This window comes from Myotis yumanensis, unplaced genomic scaffold (assembly GCF_028538775.1).
Source record: "Myotis yumanensis isolate MYYU_CA2020_CCGP unplaced genomic scaffold, mMyoYum1.0.hap1 SCAF_2, whole genome shotgun sequence".
NCBI classification, from domain to species: Eukaryota; Metazoa; Chordata; class Mammalia; order Chiroptera; family Vespertilionidae; genus Myotis; species Myotis yumanensis.
In genome coordinates this window covers 46153819-46179082 of record NW_027223753.1, presented here as the reverse complement: position 1 = coordinate 46179082, position 25264 = coordinate 46153819, and the positions used below count along the sequence as shown (strand labels likewise).

The following is a 25264-nucleotide window of genomic DNA, read 5'->3' as shown; positions in this document are numbered from 1 at the left end:
CAGTTTTCCTCCGGTGCCCGGAACCCAGGCCTTTGCTCTTCGCCGGGAGGGGCCCGGGCCCAGGGGGCGTGGCGGAGGCCGGCGCTGCAAGCGAGGGGCTTAGCTCCTTGCTAAGCCCTTCGCTCGCCGCATGCGGGCCCTGGGGGTGTGGCCGAGGCCGGCGTGGCGGGCTTCCCTCTTTGCTCTTCGCTCGCCACACTGGCCTTTGCTCGCTGCTCCTGCCCGGGGCCAGCCGGCTTCGCTCTGTCACTTGGCGCCTACATGTGCAAATTAACCGCCATCTTTGTTGGCGGTTAACTGCCATCTTTCTTGGCAGTTAATTTGCATATCGCCCTGATTAGCCAATGGGAAGCATAGCGAAGGTACAGTCAATTACCCTTTTTGGCTTTTATTAGATAGGATATTTAATGCATGTAAATATATAACCTTTGTAATAAATCAGTAATCTAGTGAGGCAAAAGGTTTTTGTGTTCTAGCAGATTAAGCAAACCTGAGGGAGGGGTTCACGGGAACTTATAAATTACAGTGAGTCAGTCTGAAGTACAGGTAACAACTGGGTTTGCAACTGGCATGTGAAGTGGACGGTCGTCTGTGGGACTGAGCCCTTGACCTGTGGAATGTGATGCTCTCTCTGGGCAGACAGCACTGGAACTGAGCTGAAGTCTCCGACACTGTGCTGGCGTCTGAGAATTGCTGGTTGGTGTAGGGAAGCCTCCATGCATGCGTTAGAATCGGGTGGAGAAGCCCTTTTTAAGTGTTTTTATTCAGGAAAAGAGGAAACTTGAGGAGAGGTGGGAAAGACATGCTAGCTGTTTTCTGAGGCGTAAGCGATTCCACACAACAGCAGAGCCTCATTTTGTGCTGCTCCCAAGGACAAGTGGCAATGCCTTCTTTTCTGCCATAACAGTGCCCCTGAACCATGTCTTCTACCTACAGCCAAAAACACCCCTGGGTTTTCAGTGTCTGCGCTGATATCAGCCTGATCTAATAGAAAAATGCACGGGTTGTAGCATCTGACAGGCCACTGAGTGTGTAACCTTAGGGAATTTTTAAAAACTCCTTCTGTACTCCTTTTTTATAAAATGGAAATACTTTCTTATTTTCTGGATTTTTTTCCAGACAAATGTAAACATACAAAGTAGGTGCTCAGTAAAAATCTGTTATGAAAGAAATCTGGATGGTTGAATATCATAAGATGTTACATTTAAGCTAAAAGGAGGATGCGAGTTTTTTGAATGCTTCTTGAAGTACTGAACTCATTTTGTCTAAAAACATCCAAGCACAAACTAAGCAGTTGCTTGGAAGAAATCATTTTTACAAAGAGATTTGCCCTCCCCCTCCCCCCGCCCCTATATTTATATTTTTTCCATGTCTACTACTATATTTTCAAGGGATCATTTCCTAGGCTCATTTTAATGTCAATTTTCTTTTTAACCACAAGATGGCAGTCAAGGTTTGGGAAATAAAAAAAGCTGGCATTCCTCCTTAAAATGCATTAAATATATAATTATATAACCCTATAAAAAACAATGTTTAACCTGAAAGAATAGCACAAACACCCACTAAATTAATGTACCCAGCATAAATGTTTTCTATATAACTGGAGAAAAGAGAATCAAACATAGTTATGCTCCAAACAAAACAAAACAAAACAAAAACCCCCCAAAACTTTTTTTTATAGGAGGTAGAATCAATTTGTGCTTGCAATTGGGTAGGCAATATTTTAACAGTTACCTGAAAATTTTAAGCTTTTATGTAAGCACATATTAATAGTCAGATTGGAAATCATTTAGTTTTCATTTATAAACACAATATGTGCTTATCAATAAGTTCAGGCAAGCTGGTTAGTCTCTTTCTGCCTCATGTTTCCCTCATCAGTAAACTGCATATAATTACTAGCTGCCTCTGCTTTTCCAGAAAGGGAGGCGAAGACCCTTGTCTTAAAGCTGTGACCTATAACAAGGAAAGTGCTTTGACCTGGAGCGTAGGTTGACTAGTTGGCTTTGAAGAAGGCTGATGGATATGACTGGGAGTTACACTTAGAGATGTGTGTGTACACTTAGAGGTCAGCTCCACAACAGCATGGCCAGTATTATGTTAGGAAACAAAGGGAGAATGCCTGGCACACAGTAGGCGCTTTGCCATGTTAGTTCCCATACTTTCTATGGATAGACAAGAGCAATACCCTTTTCTAAAGCTACATAGAATGTAAAACTTCTCCAGAATGGATAACTTTCTGCCTGACAAATCTTAGACTACTGGCATAGATCTTTCCATTACCACATAAGCAATCATTAACTATAGATCATGACATAAAAATAGTTTTATCTATAATAATAAAAGCATAATATGCTAATTAGACGGGACAGCAGAATGACCTTCTGGACACCATTCTGGACATCCTTCCGGATGAAGACGGAGTGGCAGGGGCTGAGGCAGAGGCAGTTAGGGGCGATTAGGCAGGCAGGCGAGTGGTTAGGAGTGATCAGGCAGGCAGGCAGAGGTGGTTAGGGGTGATCAGGCAGGCAGGTGAGTGGTTAGGGGGGATCAGGCAGGCAGGAGAGCGGTTAGGAGCCACCAGACCCAGATTGCGAGAGGGATGTCTGACTGCTGGTTTAGGCCCACGGGATTGAGCTTAAACCAGCAGTCGGACATCCCCCGAGGGGTCCCAGATTGTGAGAGGGTGCAGGCCTGGCTGAGGGACCACCCGCCCCCCCCCCCCCCCCCGTGCATGAATTTCATGCACCGGGCCTCTAGTATGTGCATAAGTAAGAAAATTTAAAAAAATAGCTTGCACTGCTTTCTGATTTTGTATCTTTCAGTCTTTCTACAGAGAAGATATATGCAAATTACTGATTAGATTCTAGACCAGGGGTGGGCAAACTTTTTGACTCGGGGGCCACAATGGGTTCTTAAACTGGACCGGAGGGCCGGAACAAAAGCATGGATGGAGTGTTTGTGTGAACTAATATAAATTCAAAGTAAACATCATTACATAAAAGGGTACGGTCTTTTTTTTTTTTAGTTTTATTCATTTCAAACGGGCCGTAGTTTGCCCACAGCTGTTCTAGACTCATATTCTTCCCATGTCTTGGTTGAAATAAAGCATTTGTACAAATAGCCAAAAGGCAGGCAACACAATGGGAAAGAAAAAAAAAGCCTTAGAAATGAACACCAAACCAAATGATCAATTCATAATTATTTATGAGGTGCTTATAATGACAATGGATACCTAGTAATACTAACTAAAAACATGGGTGGGACTTAAGAATTTGCATAAAATATTTATGACAGTCATTTATATTTCCAGTTTTCAATCACTGTTCTATGACTACATCCTTAGAATTCCCTAAGTAAAACCATAATCTCTACATCAGAATGGGCCTTAATAGAAGTCAGTACCTACATTTTATTTCTCTGAAAATTAACTGTCCTCACATTTAATCCTATTAAGTGGGAAAACAAGGTACACGTTAAGTGTGCATCATGCTACACACACTACCTGAGTGCCTGCTGGTTGGACAGGTACTGTGCTGAGCTACCAGAATGGCCCTGCCTTGGTCACTCTTCACGAAGAGATGAAGTCCCACGCCACGGGGGCTGAAAGAGCTAGCGAGAGAGTGCCATGGAAGGAGAGGATGGCAGGGACCCTCTCACAAAGAGACAACTTAGCTGTATCTTCACGCCGTCCTTGTGAAATACTTTGCCAGGCAGAAGAGAGGGTAGAGGTGCAGTGGAAAAGCGGAGGAAAAAAAAATGCATATAATGGGACTAAAATAAATGTAGTCATGATAGTTATTACTTTCCTAACTTGAGAAAAATTTTAAAATTTTTACATGTTTCTGACAAGACTATTTTTATTTGAAAAGTTGGTGGGCATGGGCTTTTATCTCTCCCTACCCCCAAGGGACTAATATTTATTGAATGTCCATATGTCAACAGGTATATAATTTTATATATATACGATCTCATTCAAGAGATCAAATGCAAGACAACTTTGCAACCTAGGTCATGTTATCTCTATTTAATAGGCAAGGAAACAAACTCACTGTGGGTAAGACTTTCTCCAAGATCTGTCTGACTCTAAAGCGCATGTTCTTTCCCCATGCTGCCTCCAAAGATTTTCCATCGGAAACTTGAACTAGAGCCACAGTAGGAAGAGCATGAATAATAGGGAACCTCAGGGGGAACTTATTATGTTCCAGATACAATTTGAAGCCTTGTACATGTATTAACTTACTTAGTCCTCACAACCTCAAAGGGGTGTAGGTACAGTAATGACTGTCCTTTAACAGAGAATGAAACTGAGGCACAAAGAATTCAGATAACTTGCCCAAGGTCACAGAGTGGATAACTGGCAGAGCCAGGATCCAATACAGGCAGTCTGGCTCCAGCGCCCCTGCACTTAAGCGTTCCACAGTCCACGTTTTCACTCAGACCAATCCTGACTCTAGACCACCGGCAAGGACCCTACTGGGCAAGATATCCCAGGCAGAAGGCACAAAGAGGTGAAAAGATCTTATGTTCCCAATAATACAAAAGAGTTTAGTGTGGCTGAAGAATTGGACCTTGATTGATGAGGGGATGGGAGAACAGTAGGAGGAGGGATATGAAGCAGGAAAGATAAGTCTCTCTTTTTCCTTAATGCTATACAGTTGAAAGATTCTCAATTTGCATTTTCTGTTTTGTTTTTCATAGGAAATTTCAGTGTAAGAAAAGCATTTTCAAACATAAAAACAGAAAGATGCATATATGATATTGCATGGATATGTAGACCAATCGCTCACTTGCATAGATCCCCAAATATTTTCTACTTGTCTCTATGAATTGACCACTTCATTGTACCTCATATATTTTGATAAATATGAGACTTTTAATAATTATCTGAAAAAAAGTTGATTCCACCATACTTTAGATTTTTGCATACTCAAATATTTATGTTACAATAAAATTATACAGATAAATGTACTATCTTTTAAAAACTTTATTTAGTGTGGGTTTTTTTTTTAGCTAATCAATTCCAATATCGAAAAGAAGCAAATATTATGATATAAATATATTCTCATCAACCACCAGATGGCATAAGGTGTGAGAGTTTCATTCTGACAAGGTCACCACGCACATGATAATTTGACCTATAACTTCAAAATAATGTATTTGGAAAAATGTTCTAGCACTCAAACAGCTTGCAATTATTTCAGCCATATGTAGAAGTGGATGGATAAGTTGAAAATGACATGGTCCTACTTTTTCTAAATTTGGGGGTTTTGTGGGATGCTGGCATTACATAATGAATATATGATCAAACAAATAAAACAAAGCAGTTCTCTTAAAGGAAATAAAAACGGAAGTCACTCAAAGCAAAATTAACTTTATGTTCTGAGTATGTTTCTTTAACTCTTAAATGAAACTTAAAACATGACTTCAAGAAAAAACAACAACACACCATGCGTGCATTTCAAATTCTGTTTAATAAAACTTCTCTACTACCTATAATTTATTCTGAAAACAGAAAGGCATCTAATGGAAGAGCTTTCCTCCACTTTGGCTTAAAGAGGGGCTGTTGCCAGAGTCAACTGGAAAAAGAATATCCTACTGAAAACCCAATCTGAAGTCTGATGCTAAAGGGCAGGAAAGTATATTTTAAGAGCCTTGATTCCTACACAAATCCAAAATACAGCACATTATGTTTACTGATCCTGTATTTCCATCTGGAAAAGAGGTCACAGGCTAACAAGTCAAAGATCTAAAAAATGAGGTAAATGAGGTTAATGCAAAAAAAGGGGGGGAATATTTAATTCCCCTAGCTTTGTGGTAGCACACTCACTCAGTACTTTGAAATAAGCCCACCAGGATAAATGACTACTACAACCCAAGCCACACCACAGAGCGGAGACGAAGTCTTCGCTCTTGCATCATGAAACAGAAAAACTGCCTTTGGAAGTCAAGAGCCCAAGATGAGACGGAGATCCCTTCCTTAAAGCTGCCTAAGAGTCTGATTTCTGAAGATACAATCATACTTTATTTCTGTACTTTACGACATACTTTCTCATTAGATGTAATATATTTGGTTCCTGAGTGAGAAATCTGTGGGAGAGGAAAAATATTAGGAGCTCTGAGAAGGATGAAAAGCTATTTGATGATATATAAACAAGTTAAGGTTTTTTATTTTCCTATTCCTATTTCTATCTCTGGTCCTTTATCCATTTTTGGCAACCAATAGGTAGCAAAGATGTTTCCCACCTGGATTCATATAAAAGGGGAAAAAAATAATACTTCTTATTTTTATTATGTTTAGAAAAAAAGTATAAGTTCTTTCCAAAGGGTTTTTTCTGATGGTTCAGTTAGATAGTAGAAAGTGGAATAGTCAATATTTTTCAAGTTAATAGGATAATATATTCCAGACACTTAAGATTACTTACTTTAAATTCCATTCTTTCTGATGTTTTTGCTCCATTTTCTTCCACTTATGATACTGTCCAATGAAACCTGGATTCTCGAGCACTGAAATTAGAGTATAAAAAAGAAGCTATCTATGCATTCTTTAATGATAGTTCAAAGTTTAAAATAATCCACTTCTCATTAAGTTGATATGTGGCAATGATGTACACTATATACTGCAAATCATGTGATAATTCTCAGACACTTTCCATATTTTTTTTCTTTTATTTGAACTTGGTAATATGAGATATTGTTTGATATAAGTAGATTGTGACTTAAAAACTTTTCATTATAATGACATTTCTTTATGTATCATTTATAGTGATGAAGAAGGTGTTGAAATAACTCATATAGAAACTATAGACACCATAGTTTAACAAAATTCTAACTGAGCACTTCAAGTAGCAAAGTAAAATCCTGGCGTTGAAAGTGACATTACAGATCTTGATCTTTCCCAAAGAATCTGCAACAGATGACCATCCAGCCTGTAAATAAATCCTTTGCTAACAACAAAAAACTCTCCTCTTTGTAGCTGAGGAACTGCCTTTGCATAGATAGACAGACAGTAAGTCACGGTGTCCTTCCATAATCTGAGTGCTGAGTTTCCACTGCTCCAGTTCTGACCGCTGGAGCTGTCATGGGTAAGTTCATTCCTCCCCTGGGGGAGAGAGCCCTTCTAATATTTGGCGATAGCTCCCAGGGCAGCCTCAGTTCCTCCAACTGTTTCTAAGACATGATTTTCCAGCGACCCAACCATCCTCACCATCCTGGCAATGACATTTGCTAATGTCCTTATTAAAGTTTGCATCCAGAACCAGCCCAGGATCTTAGTTTCATTTGAATAGCAAAGATGCAAGTGACTTACTGCTTCCCTCGGTCTGTGTGCTACGTCTTGGATCTGCATTAGTATTTTGTGGAAATCACATTACACCACTCGCTCATTTCTTTGTGGTTAATTATAAAACCCATGCCTTCAAATTCACATAAAATTTATTGACATCTATTATGCTTAAGACACTGGTAGATTTTACACAAAATATGATTAGATCCAGATAAAATATACATGTATACCATATCTATTTGTCTGTCAGTCTGTCTATCATCTCTTTGTTTTCTTTTAATTGTCCTAGGTTGACAGTCGTGAACTATTTAACCAACTAGATGTTTCCACCAATCTTGCCAGTATCTGGGTCTTAGTTCTTACCAATGATTGATTATCCCCTTCTTGCCTGATGAAATTTGTCACTGATAAAGACATTTAAACTGAGTAATTTTTTTATTACTATTACATGATTTTCACTAGCAATGTTCCTATCTATATTTTAATTTCTTTTCTTGCGCCCTAGCTGGTTTGGCTCAGTGGATAGAGTGTCGGCCTTCAGACTGCAGGGTCCTAGGTTGGATTCTGGTCAAGGACACATGCCAGGGTTGCGGGCTTGATCCCCAGTAGGGTGTGTGCAGGAGGCATCTGATCAATGATTCTCATCATTCATGTCTCTCTCTCTGTCTCTCTCTCTCTCTCTCTCTCTCTCTCTCTCTTCCTCTCTGAAAGCAATAAAAATATTTAAAAAATTCTTTTCTTGCTTCAATCATAAGCACATATACCAGTTACATACATATTCTTAGAGGTTTTATTAATATTGTTTCTATTGGTATTTGGATATATACTCCTCTCTTTTATTAAAGAAGGAAATCTGAGCTCCCAAGAATTCTTAGTGAGGTCTCATTGTTTCCTTCAGATGATTATCATAACTAATATTAATAGAGTTCTTACTAAATACTGGGCACTTGTAAAGTATGAATGCCGTGGTTACCACTATAATACCCACTTTATAGATGAACAAACAAAAGATTGAGTAAAGTCTTCTCATTTGACTATATATTACTTAGACAAAATTTAAAATTTGAATCAAGGATAATTTATAAATTTCCTTAATTTTTTGAAATTGCTTTTCCTACATTTTTTATTTGAATATGTACAGCAGTCTCTTTCTTATATATTATGGTGTGGTCATCTTTCCTGACTATTCCCATTAATTTGACATCATTGACTTACTTTATTCATTGTTTCCTCTGCTGAGAGAATTTTTAAAAAAAAAGTCACAGTATTTGTACAAATGTTTAATATGCCTATTTTAGCCCGATAGTTTTTTTCACTTATCTGTCTCTGACCACCTGCCTGTAAACTCCTCAAAAATCTTACCATAATACTTATCTTCTTGTCTCCAACACACAGTCCATTGCCTAGAGATAGAAGATGTTCAATAAATCATGTTGATTGGAGGAAAATAATGGAGGAATGAGGACAGGAGAAAAAGAGAGAGAGCACAGGAGAGAGAGCAAGAAGAAAGGACCAGTAAAATTATCTCAGAAGTCCTTGAAGTTGAAATTCCCCCATTATTACCGTATCTTGGCCTTTGTAGTTTGTGATAGAAAATCAACTTCTACTGCCTCCATAATATTTCTTCCTTCCCTCCCAAGGATTACCAGGTATTATTCCTACTCTGTTTTTGCCATGACACACCTCTTTTCCAACATCTGTATAGGTTGATCTTTAAAAAAAAATTTTTCTACTACTGGGACTGCCAATGTCCAAAGAAATATAATAGCACCAACTTGCCTTAGCAGGTTTTATTTTCACACATATTATCTCACAGCAACTTGAAATAAAAGTGGGACGTTTTTGTCAATGAATAGAAATGGAAAAAAATGAGTACAAAGCATTAAATGACTGACCTAAATTCACGTTACTCTATGTGGCAAACTCGTACAGGGCTAAGGAGTCTCGAACTCCTGGCATCATGCTCCTCCTGCTAGAGCCTTGCCAACCTCGGTTGCACATTGTAATTACCTGGAGAGCTTTAAAAACTACTGCTGCCTGGTCTTGCTCCAAGAGCTCTTGATGTAATTGGTCTGGGGGTGTGCCCTTTACATGGGAATTTTTACAATCTCCTCTGGGGTTCTAATGAGCAGTCAAGGCTTAGAACCAGGCATGAGGACTAGACAATACTGCCTCTCAAGACCAAATGCAGTTCGGAGACACTTGCCCTTGTTTCTGGCTCAAAGACTCAAAGAATGAAAGTCTCCTAGGGTGAAAGCAAGCATCCCCAGGATGCTTCAGGCTGTTTGGTCTGTCTTGATGACAGCAAACATCAGGAAGCCCCCGCTCAATATTACAGGGTACACTGGTCTGAAGGAATTCTTTTCCTCGAACATAAACATTTCCTTATGGGGATCATATTCTGTCGTTAAGGTGCTGTTGCCCACAACCAGATGTAGTGGTTTGTTCTCTGCCAAGCTTTTAATTTGCCATTCTATAGTGATGGACAGAGAACGGTGGATCATTCATACATTTTCCCATATGATTGCCTATGATTATGAGCTAATAATTACAATTATTAAAACATGTACTGCATATTCTTCAGAGTTTGAATTTAAACCTCAGGCCATATGGAATGGAACCCCTTAAGCCTATATAGTATTATTAACTAATGTAACCCCAATAAATTCAACTAAAAAATAAATCTCTGGCTATAAAGAAATAAACACTTTATATCATATTATAAAGGCAGTAGAGTATGACAAGAAGCAATAACTGTGGAGTCAGAGGATCTGGTTCAAGTCCTTGGGCCACAGTCTATTTGTACTAATTAATAATAACCACACTTATTGAACACGCATGTGCTAGGTGCAGCTATAAGTGCTTCAACCCATGAGGTGTGTGCTATCGTCATTTTTATCTTACAGACAAAGGAACTGGGACACAGAGAGGTTAAGAAATGTACCCCAATGCCACACAGCTAGTAAATGGCAGAGCAAACTGGCTCCAGAACTTATACTCTTTACCAATACATGCCATTCCCTCTTACATGTGTGACCTTAGTAAGTTACTTAGCTTGCCTTGGTCTTGGTTTTCTCACTTGTAAAACAGAGTTATAATAAATGCCTAGCTCACTGGGTTGACATACCACTGCGCATGACACGTGTTAGATGTTTAATAAATATTTGTTGATAAACAAATAAAAGAATAACACTGGGGTGATTAAAAAACATAATACAGAGTACACTCTGGAAACCATGCTAGACAAGAATAAACGTACTATCATTATGGCACACATGACTACTGATAGGTTTGTGGCACAAAGAAGTGGAGAAGAGTTATTAACCCAAATCAAAATATAACCACGCATCACTATTTGTAAAATAAAAAGCTTTTAAAAATATGCACAAGAGCTTAATAATATCTCCAGTGATAAGAATGGAACTGCAGAAAATGAAGTTATTGGAAGTTTCCCTTTTATTTCTGAGTAGTTGAAGACGCATTCTATAATCTAAAAGCTTTGTCTTTATTATTGCCAGGAAATTAGGCTGATAAAAAAAAGCAGTATTGGATCTCATCCAGCTGAATTATCCAAAGACAAAATGGCCAGCAGCAGATGTAATATTTACATTTATTTTTTAAAAATTAAGTGCTGGTTATTATTAAAAGAAAGCTCTTGAAACATTCTTATAACAAATCCCCGGAGGAAGAAGAGTCAGGGTGATGAAGAAATATTGCAGCAAGGGCTGGAATCAAAGTCTCAGAAATTCTTCTGGGCTAGAGGTAACCATTACCAGCTATTGCCTTCGCAAAGAAGGTGAATGACATGCTAGGTTAGTGACCCAGAAAGAAGAACCACGTTAAAAATGTTGTATCGGACTCTTTTGAAGAAGAACTGCAGTCAGTGGCATTTCATTATCCTTCCATTTTAAATCGTTCTTTAGTGCAACACAATAATTTCCAAATTTTGTTCAGTGTTGGCATGTGCTTCATTTTTTCCCTCTTAGCAGTTTGGAGTCTCCAAATGCCTCCCTATCTTTACATGTTATCCCATAAAAAGCCATTCTCTACCAATTGGTTTGGTTTTTGGTTGAAGGAGTTGGACGCTGAGTCATTCCCTGAATGTGCCAATTGCCTCTTGACAGGGTTTGATAAGGGTTTCTGCTTCCTGGAATGCACCTGAGCTCCTCAGTGCCTCACACATAGTAGGCACTCAAGGTATGTTTGCTGACTTGACTGAACAGCAACCAACCACTAACTTCTGAAATGAAGTAAACATTCACATGCCCTGGTATCAAAAATAATAAAATTCTTTACATGGATAGAGTTACTAAAGACAGTCTCTCTCTCTCTCTCTCTCTCTCTCTCAAATCAATAAAAACAATTTTTTTTTATTGATTTGAGAGAGAGAGAAAGAGAGAGAGGAAGGGAGAGGAGGAGAGAGAGAGGAACATTGATGTGAGAGAAACAGCTTATGGTCAACCTGGGCAAGTGGTGCCCTGACTGGGAATTGAACCAGAGACCTTTTGGTGCACGGGACAATGCTCAACCAACTGATCCAGCCGTCCAGAGTAAGACTGTGTCTCTTTAAGCACCTTAAGTTATGTTTCTTAACCATTCATCCATGAGTGAGTGAGGAAGGTAATGTTTATTCACAAAATAATTAATAACCAACATTCTGAAAGATCCAACTTACTTTTTTATATATGTAAGCGGAGTGCTACTTTTTGGCTATAATTTGTGCCTTAAAACTGGAAATTTTTGTCTGTGCGATGTTTTGTTCTATTGAAACCAATTATGAGACCATCACAACAATGAGGTGAAATTTGATGAGACCACAAATTAAGGCAGTGGTTGTGGATGGGGTGGTGTGAAGTGGAGGGAAAACATTCATGATGTTGTAGGAGATAAAAGCAACAAGACTTAATGAGGGAGATAAAGAGGTCTAGGAAACTTCTGTAATTCTGGTTCAGGCAAGTAAATGTAAGAATGGTGATCTACACTAATCTAGAGAGGTATGAAGGATAAGGTTTTAGGTAATGAATTCACTTCAGGACATCCTAAGTGTGAGATGCCTGAACACCTGTAGGTGAGATGTCCATGCTTAGTTGTAAACATGCTTGCAGAACCCAGGAGAGGACCGGGCTAGTGATAAGGCTTTAGAGATTACTGGAAGGCAGGCTAATGAAGACCAGAGTGGTGGATGAGGTCTCTTAGAGAAAGTGGGTAGAGCGGGCTGAATAACAAAGTTTTTTCTAAGGAAAGAGGCAGAGGATTGCTAAGAGAAGAGGAAAACATGGATGTCATCTCTCTCTCTCTCACACACACACACTATATATATATATATACACACATTGTCATCTAATACAAGGACAGCATAGCTGATGCCAGCACAAGATAAAGACTGAAAAATAATTACCGAATCTGGGAATTGGGAAGTCACTGGCAATTTCAGCAGAATAGCTGAAGCAAAACCATATTTCAGTAAGTGTGTATCAACTGGATAACCTACTTTGACCCAAATAATGAAATAGTACTCTAAAGATTTGATTAAATGGGACTCCAAAGTTGTCCAGCTCTCCCCTGTCTTTTTAATTCCTAATGTCTGATGGCCTTAGATTGATATAATTGGAAGCCCTAGTTTTATATGGGTGTGTTTTGTTTTTTTTTTTGTGTGTGTGTGTCTTTCTACTTAATATGTTCTCTGGCTTTGAAGATTAATAGTGTTTAGAATCAGAAAGGTTCCGTCTGCTGTGAAGGCTTCTTTCTGGGGTGAGAGGGGTAAAGTAAACCTCTTAAGACAGAGACTGTCACCTTTTATTCTTCCAATTGCCTATCTTTCCTTCTGGCTTTTAATCAGATGCCAGTCCAAGGTGCTAAACAAAAGAGGAACGAAATGAAGTTGATTCATATGTAGAACAAACCGAGAAGTTTATCACCTTCAAATTGCAAATATATGTTGGCTAGTCTTTAGGAGCAAGACACGCTGAGAATGATTATGAGATGAACATGCCCCACAAGGACCGGGGATGGGGGGAGACCGGCTTACGTGGGGTTCTGAAACTTTCCGCAGCCTTGGACGTAGCTAGATCAGACCAGGTCTTGTGGTAATCGTCAAATGAGACTCTAATTGCTCTGAGAACATAAATTAAAGTCAGACAGTGAGTAGTTTGCAAGTTTGCTTTTCAACATTATTTTATCAGAGTGGACTGCTTCAGATAACAGTATCATGTCACAAGACATTAAACTGATTCGCAGTTTTTAACAAACCTGATGTATTAATTCCTCCACTGATACACACAAATCACAAAAATGAAAACCCATCCAAATCATTTTTCAATCATAGATATAAATGTGCACCCACGTGTGTAGTATATAAACAACAGCAGCAGGCGTAAGTTATCTGCCTTTCATGGCTAACTGAACAAGAACTGCACGGAAAGGCTCATACCTGTACATTTTCTTTTCTTCTTTTTTAAAATATATTTTATTGATTTTTTTTACAGAGAGGAAGGGAGAGAGATAGAGAGCTAGAAACATCGATGAGAGAGAAACATCGCTCAGCTGCCTCCTGCACATCTCCCATTGGGGATGTGCCTAAAATGAAACACAGACATAAGGCCTTTTCAACATGCCCTCGACCGGAATCGAACCTGGGACCCTTCAGTCTGCAGGCTGACACTCTATCCACTGAGCCAAACTGGTTTCGGCATATTTTCTTTCTTCAATAGATAATTGTCTTACATTACTATGCCGAATGTAAGTCACCTTTATTTCTCCTTTATTATGAGGAGAAATGACACACCAGCATTGAGATTAGTTTAATTTTGACACAGAATTCGGCCATTATCAAAGCAGAACCTGCAACTCTTTCCTGGGATTCCTACCTTCGTGTTTACTTCCCCGGGCTAATGTTCCTCTGTCCTAACTGGAAAGCAACAGTTGCTATAAAGTATTAAACAGAAACTGTGAAACAGTCTCTTAAATAACTGCCTTTTCAATTTTTTTCCTACAGATTTCTTGAGGGCAGAGATTCTCAACATTCTACAAACAAAACGTTACTTTGGGATATTTTTCAGACCCGTGAGCTCACTACCTGACTGGCTGAGATGGTTGAGCATCAAATAAAAGGCCTTATGTCTGTGTTCCATTTTAGGTTCCTAGCTTTTTGGAGGAAGAAACAACTTTCCCGTTAGAACAGGTCTACTGGCATTAGTTTTTATAGGTGCCTGAAAGTAAATATTTGACTACATTTTGAAACGAATGGGGCAATATCTAAATGTGTTAACGCATTCATTTCTTTAAATGACAATTGCAGACACCTCATTTTAAGACTAACATTTTTCAAACGTGTTATTGCTTTTGCAATCACACCTATGTAGGAATCTGAAACTTGGTGAAGATAAATGAATCACGGCTACTATTGCTTCCAGAACTACAAGGTGGTGCTTTCTACTACTAAATGATATACTAAACTAACATTAATTTCCCAAAGAAATGTTTCGGCATTTGGCAACGGAGGTAGCGAAATGAAAGGCTGCATTATGTCTCCTGCATGAAAAAGCTGGTGATCAATTTGCTGTCACAGATCACTTAGCAGACAACAATGACCCAAGAGGAAGGAAACTGTCAACACACTGTCTCTGAAAAAAAAATACACCATCTTCAGGCACAATAGTCTCCATTGTCTTTTGTCTGTTTGACGATGACCCCTGACCCTCCCCCCTCCCCAACAGTGTCCTGCTCAATTTCAAACTGTTAGCCTCCGGGGGCTTTCTTTTCTTCCTCCAGAATAATTAAAATATTACTCTAAAAGGCATAACTTTAGTATAGCTTGAATATGCAAAGACTGTCCTAAACACCTGGGAATATTTGCATTTTCACTTCTGTAAAGGAAACGGCCCCTTAAAAGAAGAGAACGGTAACGATTTTACTACTATTCAGGTAAACGGCTAAGTTTACAGGGATAGACACAGCATAAAAAATACATGTGCTTATAGTTTCAACCGATACCAGGACTTTATGAAGCCTTACGAATATGAAAAAGTAGAAGACATCATGTAAAACTGAACCTCAGAGCTCATTACCGGGGAAAATAAGATGTCTACCTGAGTTAGTCAATAGCACCGCTTTCCATATTAACATCGTGAAGTGTTACAGTGTTTAACACAAGCATCTGGAGAGGATGATGGCAGGTACTTCTCTGGCAATGGCAGTAAGCAGAAGAGGTTGGAATAGGGAGAGATAACTTTGTTTTGGAGCCAAGAGGGAAAGAGTGACTTGGGATGTGGCCCTGGAACCATGGAAAGCAGCATTTTCAGCCAGGGAAACACAGCAATTAACAGCTCACACGGGAAGGAGCCTGGCCTGTGCGTACAGGGCGTGCTGGGGGAAAGATGATAGTAACAAGATAATCGACTAGAGTGGAGAGTTCCAATTCCAGAGGCGTTGGAATTTGATAAAATAAGCGAAACTGGGCAATGCAGGGTCTTCAGATTTAGGCAGAGAATGGATTAGAGTTGACTCAGTCATCTTGATTTATTAGGTGATAGAGAGCAATCAGAAGTTCTCCAACAAGGCAAGCAAATTATGAGATCAGCGTGTAAGAGTTTTTTTCTGGCATTAGTATGCAGGGTGGATTGTATGGGAAATTAAATGCTGGGGGACAACTGAAGAAACAAATGTAATAATTCAGGCAAGAGACACAGAGAGCTAATAGTAGGATGGGAGCAAAGATTATGAAAGGGGGGAGATGAATCAACGGCAAGGAACGGACTGGACTGCTTAGGGTGTGAAAGGTGAAGGAATTTGAGGGTCAAATATTCTCCTAAAGCCCAGATGACCGGTTCGTTTTGCTATTAATAGAAAGCGCCTAGAGAAGCCGAAGTAAAATATGAGTTTAATTTTAAACACGGGTTTTAGGTGCTGACCTTTAGGAGTGTGATTGAGAAATTGAGACTGGAAATAGGAGATTTGGGTCAAATCAACATAAAGGTTGATAGATGACGCCATTAGGGAAAACAAACTCCAGAAGAGTAATTAAGTGTTTAGAAAAGAAAGAGCAGAAACCAGTTCATAGCTGAGAGGAGCCAGTGAAAGAAACAACAGGGAAATTACGGGGAGCAGAGAACTGTGCTAGCGCTATTTCGGGGAAGCAACGTGCCAGCCGTAACAAAGCCTAAGGACTAAGCCTCTAGTGTCTCTGGGTACGGAGTCATTTAGTATCCTGATTAAGAGCACCGGCTCTGGAATCACCTGGCCCGGAGGAAGCACTCTGGCACTGTGACTTCCTGGCTGTGTGACTTCCTGGCTGGGAAAATGCCCTAACCCTCTACTCCTGTTTCCTCACCTATAAAACCAAGAGAGAGAGAGTCTGTCCCGCGTTCCTTGTGAGCACTCAATGAAATCAACCATGGAAAGAGCTAAGGAGAGGCTTCAGTACCCCTCAGTGCCCAGTGTCAGCTGGTCTTCTGAACGGACTCAGATAAGTACCTCATCACTTCTCTCCTGCAAACTCTACACAGCTTCCTAACTGTTTTTCTATCTCAGTCTCTCCCTATTCCAGGTTACCATGTCTCTGTGTGAAAGACACCTTTGATTTCCTAATTCCATAGGATGAAATCTAAACTCTTTCTTTTTTTTTTTTTATTTTATTTTTTTTTTTTTTTATTTTCCTCTTAAAGTATTACAAAGGGTATTACATAAGTATCCTTTTTCCCCCCCCTGCCCTTGACAAACCACTACCCTCCCTTACCCCCCAGTGTCTTATGTCCATTAGTTATGCTTATATGCATGCATACAAGTCCTTCGGTTGATCTCTTACTCCCCTCCCTCCTGCCCCCCAACTCTCTCTGGCCTTCCCACTGCAGTTTGACAATCAGTTTGAGGCAGCTCTGCCTCTGTATCTATTATTGTTCAAAAGTTTGTAATGGTCTTTATTATCCATGAATGAGTGAGATCATGTGGTATTTTTCCTTCATTGACTGGCTTGTTTCACTTAGCATAATGCTCTCCAGTTCCATCCATGATGTTGCAAATGGTAGGAGTTCCTTCTTTTTAACAGCAGCATAGTATTCCATCGTGTAGATGTACCACAGTTTTCTAATCCATTCATCTACTGATGGGCACTTAGGCTGTTTCCAGATCTTAGCTATGGTGAATTGTGCTGCTATGAACATCTGGGTGCATATATCCTTTCTGATAGGTGTTTCTGGTTTCTTGGGATATATTCCTAGTAGTGGGATCACAGGGTCAAATGGGAGTTCCATTTCCAATTTTTTGAGGAACCTCCATACTGCCTTCCATAGTGGCTGCACCAGTCTGCATTCCCACCAGCAGTGCACAAGTGTTCCTTTTTCTCCACATCCTCTCCAGCACTTGTCGTTTGTTGATTTGTTGATGATGGCCATTCTGACAGGTGTGAGATGGTACCTCATTGTTGTTTTGATTTGCATCTCTCGGATGATTAGTGACTTTGAGCATGTTTTCATATGTCTCTTGGCTTTCTGAATGTCCTCTTTTGAAAGGTGTCTATTTAGATCCTTTGCCCATTTTTTGATTGGATTGTTTATCTTCTTTTTGTTAAGTTGTATGAGTTCCCTATAAATTTTGGAGATTAAGCCCTTATCCGATATGACGTTGGCAAATATGTTTTCCCACGAGGTGGGTTTTCTTGTTGTTTTGTTGATGGTTTCTTTTGCTGTGCAGAAGCTTTTTATTTTGATGTAGTCCCATTTGTTCAGTTTCTCTTTAGTTTCAACTGCCCTAGGAGCTGTATCAGTGAAGAAATTGTTTTGGCATATGTCTGAGATTTTGTTGCCTTTGTATTCTTCTAGAATTTTTATGGTTTCCTGTCGTACATTTAAGTCCTTTATCCATTTTGAGTTTATTCTTGTGTATGGTGTAAGTTGGTGGTCTAGTTTCATTTTCTTGCATATGTCTGTCCAATTTTCCCAACACCATTTATTGAAAAGACTATCTTGGCTCCATTGTATGTTCATGCCTCCTTTGTCAAAAATTAATTGAGCATATTGGTTCGGGCTAATTTCTGGACTCTCTATTCTATTCCACTGATCTATATGTCTGTTCTTGTGCCAGTACCAGGCAGTTTTGAGAACAGTGGCTTTGTAATACAGCTTGATATCTGGCATTGAGATCCCACCTACTTTGTTCTTTCTCAGGATCGTTGCAGCTATTCGGGGTCTTTTTTTATTCCAGATGAATTTTTGGAGAGTTCGTTCTAGATCTTTGAAGAAGGCCATTGGTATTTTAATGGGAAGTGCGTTGAATGTATAGATTGCTTTGGGTAGTATGGACATTTTAATGATGTTGATTCTACCAATCCAAGAACATGGTATGTTCTTCCATCTGTTTATGTCTTCCTCTATCTCTTTTTTCAACGTCCTGTAGTTTTCTGAGTAGAGGTCTTTAACCTCTTTAGTTAAGTTTATTCCTAGGTATCTTAATTTTTTTGGTGCGATGGTAAATGGGATTGTTTTTCTGATCTCCCTTTCTGAAAGTTCACTGTTGGTGTATAGAAATGCCTCAGATTTCTTGGGGTTAATTTTGTATCCTGCTACATTGCCAAATTCATGTATTAAGTCTAGTAGCTTTTTGATGGAGTCTCTAGGGTTTTGTATGTATAATATCATGTCATCTGCAAATAAGGACAGTTTTACTTCCTCTTTTCCAATTTGGATGCCTTTTATTCCTTCTTCTTGCCTAATTGCAATGGCTAATACTTCCAGTACTATGTTGAACAGGAGTGGTGAGAGTGGGCATCCCTGTCTTGTTCCTGTTCTTAGGGGAAATGGTGTTAGTTTTTGTCCATTGAGTATGATGTTGGCAGTGGGCCTGTCATATATGGCTTTTATTATGTTGAGGTATGATCCTTCTATTCCCACCTTTCTGAGAGTTTTTATCAAAAATGGGTGTTGGATTTTGTCGAATGCTTTTTCTGCATCAATTGATATGACCATGTGGTTTTTTTCTTTCAATTTGTTTATGTGATGTATCACATTTATTGATTTACGGATGTTGTACCATCCTTGCATCTCTGGGATGAATCCTACTTGGTCATGGTGTATGATCCTTCTGATGTACTGCTGGATCCGATTTGCTAAGATTTTGTTGAGGATTTTGGCATCTATGTTCATGAGGGATATTGGCCTGTAATTCTCTTTCATTGTGATGTCTTTACCTGGTTTTGGTATTAGGGTGATGCTGGCTTCATAGAATGAGCTTGGAAGCGTTCCTTCCTCTTGAATTTTTTGTAGTAGTCTGAGGAGGGTAGGTTTTAGTTCTTCCTTGAATGTTTGGTAGAACTCCCCTGTGAAGCCGTCTGGCCCTGGGCTTTTGTTTGCTGGAAGCTTTCTGATGACTGCTTCAATTTCTTCCATAGTTATTGGCCTATTGAGGTTTTTAGATTCTTCCTGATTGAGTTTTGGAATGTTGTATTTTTCTAGGAATTTGTCCATTTCCTCCAGGTTGTCCAGTTTGTTGGAGTAGAGTTGCTCGTAGTATTGTTTAACAATCATTTGTATTTCTGTGGGGTCTGTTGTTATTTCGCCTCTATCATTTCTGATTTGGTTTATTTGGGACCTCTCTCTTTGCTTCTTGGTGAGCCTGGCTAGGGGTTTGTCAATCTTGTTTATCCTTTCAAAGAACCAGCTCTTGGTTTCATTGATTTTCTGTATTGTTTTTTTGGTCTCTATTTCATTGATTTCTGCTCTAATCTTTATTATCTCCTTCCTTCTGCTCACTCTGGGGTTTTCTTGTTGCTCTCTTTCTAATTCTTTGAGTTGTAGAGTTAGATGATTGACTACCATTTTTTCTTGTTTTTTGAGATAGGCCTGTAGAGCTATAAACTTCCCTCTCAGGACTGCTTTCATTGTGTCCCAGAGGTTTTGGATTGTTGTGTTTTCATTGTCATTAGTGTCCAGGATGTTTTTAATTTCTTCTTTGATGTCATCGGTAACCCAATCAATATTTAATAACATGCTATTCAGCTTCCAAGTGTTTGAGTATTTTGGGTTGTTTTTATTGTAGTTTATTTCTAACATTATGCCATCGTGGTCTGTGAAGAAGCTTTTTATGATTTCAATCTTCTTGAATTTGTGGAGACTTTGCTTGTGACCCAATATGTGGTCTATTTTTGAATATGTCCCATGAGCACCTGAGAGGAATGTATATTCCGCAGCTGTGGGGTGAAGTGTTCTGAAGATGTCAATTAAGTCCATCTGATCTAGTGAGTCATTTAGGATTGCTGTTTCTTTGCTGAGTTTTTGTCTAGCGGATTTATCCAGTGATGTCAGTGGTGTATTAAAGTCCCCTACTATGATTGTATTGTTGTCGATCTCTCCCCTGATATCTTCCAGAAGTTTTCTTATGTATGTGGGTGCTCCTGCATTGGGTGCATATATGTTTACCAGGGTTATATCTTCTTGTTGTATTGATCCCTTTAGTATTATGAAGTGGCCTTCCTTATCTCTGGTTATGGCCTTCACTTTGAGATGTACTTTGTCAGATATAAGTATTGCTACCCCAGCTTTCTTTTCCTTTCCATTTGCGTGAAAGATATTTTTCCATCCCTTCACTTTCAGTCTGTGTGAGTCCCTTCTAATGAGGTGGGTCTCTTGTAGACAGCAGATGTATGGGTCATGTTTTTTTATCCATTCAGCCACTCGATGTCTTTTGGTTGGAGCATTTAGTCCATTTACATTTAAAGTTATTATTGAAAGGTATTTGTTTGTAGCCATTTCTTTTTGTGTGTGTGTGTGTGGCTGTTTTCTTTCTGAGCTTGATATTTCTTCTTTTTACACCAGTCCCTTTAGCATTTCTTGCATGGCTGGCTTGGTGGTGATAAACTCCCTTAGCCCTTTTTTGTCTGTGAAGCTTCTTATTTCCCCTTCAATTTTGAATGATAGCCTTGCTGGATAGAGTATTCTTGGATTCAGTCCTTTGCTTTGCATCACTTTGTAGATTTCCGTCCATTCTTTTCTGGCCTGATGTGTTTCTGTTGAGAAATCATTTGATAATCTAATGGGAGATCCCTTGTATGTTACTTTCCGTCTCTCTCTTGCAGCCTGTAAGATTCTCTCTTTATCCTGAACATTTGCCATGGTAATTATGATGTGTCTTGGTGTGGGTCTTTTCGGGTTCACCTTGTTTGGGACTCTCTGGGCTTGTGTGACTTTTTTCTTCCCCACCTCAGGGAAGTTTTCTGATATTATTTCTTCGAATAGGTTTTCTAATCCATGTTCATCTTTCTGTTGTTCTGGCACCCCTATTATTCGTATGTTGTTTCGTTTCATGTTGTCCCAAAGCTCCCTTAGGCTCTCCTCCTGTCTTTTAATTTTTTTCTCCATTTGCCGTACAGTTTGAGTGTGTTTTGCTTCCTTGTCTTCTAATTCACTAATTCGGTCCTCCGCTTCTCCCAGTCTACTGTTGATACTTTCAATGGAGTTTTTTATTGAAGCTATGTCACTCTTCATTTCTTCTTGGGACTTACTTAAGTTGTTGATTTTTTCATCTGTTTCTTCTAGCTTCTTGCATAAGTAGTTGAGTTTTTCATCTGTTTCTTCTTGCTTCTTGAACATGTGGTGCATGTACTCTAGGAACCTTATTCTGAATTCTTTTTCCGTCATGTTGCATATCTCTGTCTCACTTAGCTGCTTTTCTGGCGAGTCCTCCTTTTCTTTCCTTTGGGGGTTTCTTTGCCTACCCATGTTTGATCTCGCTGACATATGTAGATGTTGAGGTGTTCAGTGGCTGCTCCCTGGGTGGCAGGGGCTCCTTGGGTTGTGGTTGCTGCTCAGACGGTTGCGGTAGCAGCTGCTTTCCAGTTGGCAGCAGCTCCTCTGGTGGGTGTTGTTCACAGCTGTGTTGGCTCTTCTGGCTGGTGGGGGGAGGCTTCACGTACAGTTGCTGTTCCACAGACAGAGGGTGTGGTGATCAGGAGGCTGTGGTGATCAGGAGGCTGCGGTGATCAGGGGGCTGCTGTTGCTTGGATCTGCTGCGTTGATTTAAAGGCACAAAATACAACAGAGCAAGGCACAACGTACCAGGCACTGAACACAAGTATATTCACAATATTAATAACTCCAAATAAAGGTGACCAACCGAATTAAGAGAATTAGGGGATAAGGGAGAAAGAAGAGAAGAAGATAAAAGAGAGAACAGAAAAGAAAAATAAGAAAAAAACAAACAAAAAAGGAGTGCAAAAATAGAATTGGGAAAAAAGAGGGGGGGAAAAAGAGAGCGAAAAAAGAGAATGAAGTAGAAGTGGGGAAGAGACTCCCCGTATGAGGAGCAAACTCCAATAGAACTGCCACTAATCTCAACAAATTCCAGCAACAGATCCCTGGAGATGAATGCAAACTACAAACCACCAATAATATCCAGAGGGGTAAGGGAAAACAGAAGCACAAAAATAGCTGGGGTGGGGTGGGGGAGGGAAGGGAAAAACCAGCAGAAAAAAAAAAGAAAAAGAAAAAGAAAAAGAAAAACAACCTCACAACCAGTCCTAAAAAAGAAGAAAAAACACAAAACAAAACAAACAAACAAATTTAAAAAAAAAAAAAAAAAAAAAAAAAAAAAAAAAGCCCAATATATTCAACAATCAAGAAAACAATAGAAAGATAAGAGAGAAAAAAAAATGGATGGAAAGTGAAGAAGGATAAAGAATAGGTGTATAAGGATTTAGAGCAGTAGATTGGAAATAGGATATATAAGTAGGGTGGAATTAGACAGGGGGTAAAAAGAGGGAATTGGGAAGGTCTGGAGCAGGAATAGGGTAAGAGAAACAGGACACCAAAAGGGGAAAAGTAAGGAAGAGGGTTTTAGCAAAGAGGTGGAATTGAGATAGGGAAAATTAATGCTAAAGGAACGATGAAAATAGAATGGAGAACACTAATCCCAAAAGAAAATAAAGAGAAAATAAAATGGCACTTTAAAAAATGGTAAAATGGTAGGAGTAATAATACTGGTTAAAAATAAAAATGTGGTAATTGAAAGGGTAAAATCAGGTGATGGAAAAAGAAGAAAAAGAGAAAAAAAAAATGGTTTCTTAGTAAAAAGGTGAAAAAATTAAAAAGAAAAAGAAAAAGAAAAAATTTGCAGTAGTGATGGTCTTTCGGTTCTTCTACTCTTCAGCCTGGTTCGCCTTGGTCCTGCCAGGTATTTAGGAGAGTGTTGCCTGCATTACACTGTTCCTCCGTGTTGTAAATCACAGTCCTGATTTTAAAGCAGGCCGTATTTGTGATCCAGTCTGCCTTAATTTGTATTCCCCTAAGAGTCAGTTTGTGGCTCAACCTCTGGGTGGCAGTGTTTTTGGGTTGGCCTCTGAGGCTATACAGCTTCTCTATCCTTTTTTAATCCTTACCCTGCTCTGTGTTGTTGGTGGGACTGAAAATCCCTCTATAGGCCAGACCCTGGTAACTCCCAGGGACTAATCAGCTTGTTTTAGTCCTTTATCTCATACAGGGTGGAATCTGGGTGTGGCTGTGCTCCTTGCCTGGGGGGCTGGGGGGAGGAATTCCACCCTCTGGAGGAATGGCTGCCCCAGTCCTGGGCCCAGGGGGGTCTCAGCACTCAATTCGCTGCCACCTCCTCCGGCTCCCCCTCTTTCCTCAGCCTCTCCCCAGATTCCCCTCGTCTGCACCTTCACCCTCTCTTCAGCACAGGTGAGTGTCTGTATCCGAACTGTCCTATGAGCAGGGTTCAGTGAAAACAAAGAAACAGACAAACGCCGGCCGGCCGCGGAAACGCTCCTCTTACCGGTCTGGGAAACGCTCCTCTTACCAGCACTGCATGGTCTGGGAAACGCTCCTCTCTTATGGGCACTGCACGGTCTGATCAGTTCCTCAGGATGCCCCCTTTAGTCTCAGTTCTCCGCAATCACAAAATCCAAATCTCAAATCTCCTGGCGCCAGCAAACCCGCGGAACTCCTTACCCTGGTCAGGGTCTGTGTCTGTCCCAAGAGACGCGGCTGTCTGCCATGCGGTCTCCCTCCGACCCTCTGGGCTCAGGTCTGGCAAACTTTCCTGCCCAGATCCCTGGTTTTTAACCTTTCCAGGGGAGGTCTGCCCTTCCAGGCTGCAAGCCGTCTCACCAGCTGAGTAAATTTGCCAATTCGGGGTGGGTGTTATTAGTTTCAGCTGCTTACTCCGTTTGCTCCGGGACAAGACCTGGGACGCGTCTGCCTATATCGCCGCCATCTTGCTTCCCTAAACTCTTTCTGATAGAACTCCAGGTTCTTCATCATCAAGTCTTTTCCAACCTGTACTCCCACCATCCACACACACGCCCAGAGGCACCATCCCATGGAAACTCCGGCTGACCCTGAGCACACTGTAACATCCCATGTCGGTGTCTGTGCAAGCAGTTCCAGCCAGAGACTCCTTTGCTCTCTGTGCTGACAAACTCTTACTTAACAAGGTTCTGGTCCGGTAAAATTTTGTGTATAGGAAGGCTGTCACAGTGAACATTGTGGTGGCCTCCTGAACAACTAGTTTGTTCTTCTCCCATTGTGTCTATGTCATTTGGTCTGATGGAACTGCCCCCACCCCTGGCTCTAAGACAGTGCCTGGTGAATTTAGGGCTGTCCAATAATGGTGACAAGTTCGGGGATAGGAACCTGACCTAAAAAGATCCAGTTGGAGCAAATTTATTCTCACATTCTAGTACATCTTGATATCTAGAAATGTCAATCTTCTTTGTCCTTCTTCTTCAATTGCCTTGCTAGTCTAAATCCTTTGCATTTCTAGATATATTTTAGTAGTATTTATTTTTCATTTTTATTGTTTAAAGTATTACATATGTCTCCTTTTTCCCCAGTGACCACCCCCCCGCCACACCCAATCCCCAGGACAAGCCCCCACTGCCCCAGGGTCTGTGTCCATTGGTATGCTGTACCACAGTTTTTTAATCCACTCATCTGCTGATGGGCACTTAGGCTATTTCCAAATCTTAGCTATGGTAAATTGTGCTGAGGATCACCTGGT

The 25264-nt window shown here is 40.0% G+C and overlaps 1 protein-coding gene across 4 annotated transcripts in view; it reads right to left on the bottom strand.

Moving 5' to 3' along the window:
- UBE2U (ubiquitin conjugating enzyme E2 U) overlaps positions 1-25264 on the bottom strand; it is a 65011-nt gene that overhangs the window by 15191 nt on the left and 24556 nt on the right. For 3 of the 4 annotated variants that reach the window (XM_070405279.1, XM_070405280.1, XM_070405282.1), the window contains 2 exons: positions 13311-13396; positions 6423-6504 (listed from right to left, as the gene is read on the bottom strand). In XM_070405279.1, the coding sequence (XP_070261380.1) occupies positions 6423-6504; positions 13311-13396 (168 nt within the window). Of the gene's footprint in view, positions 1-6418; positions 6505-13310; positions 13397-25264 lie in introns of those variants that run through there. The other variant, XM_070405281.1, reaches the window with a different exon arrangement.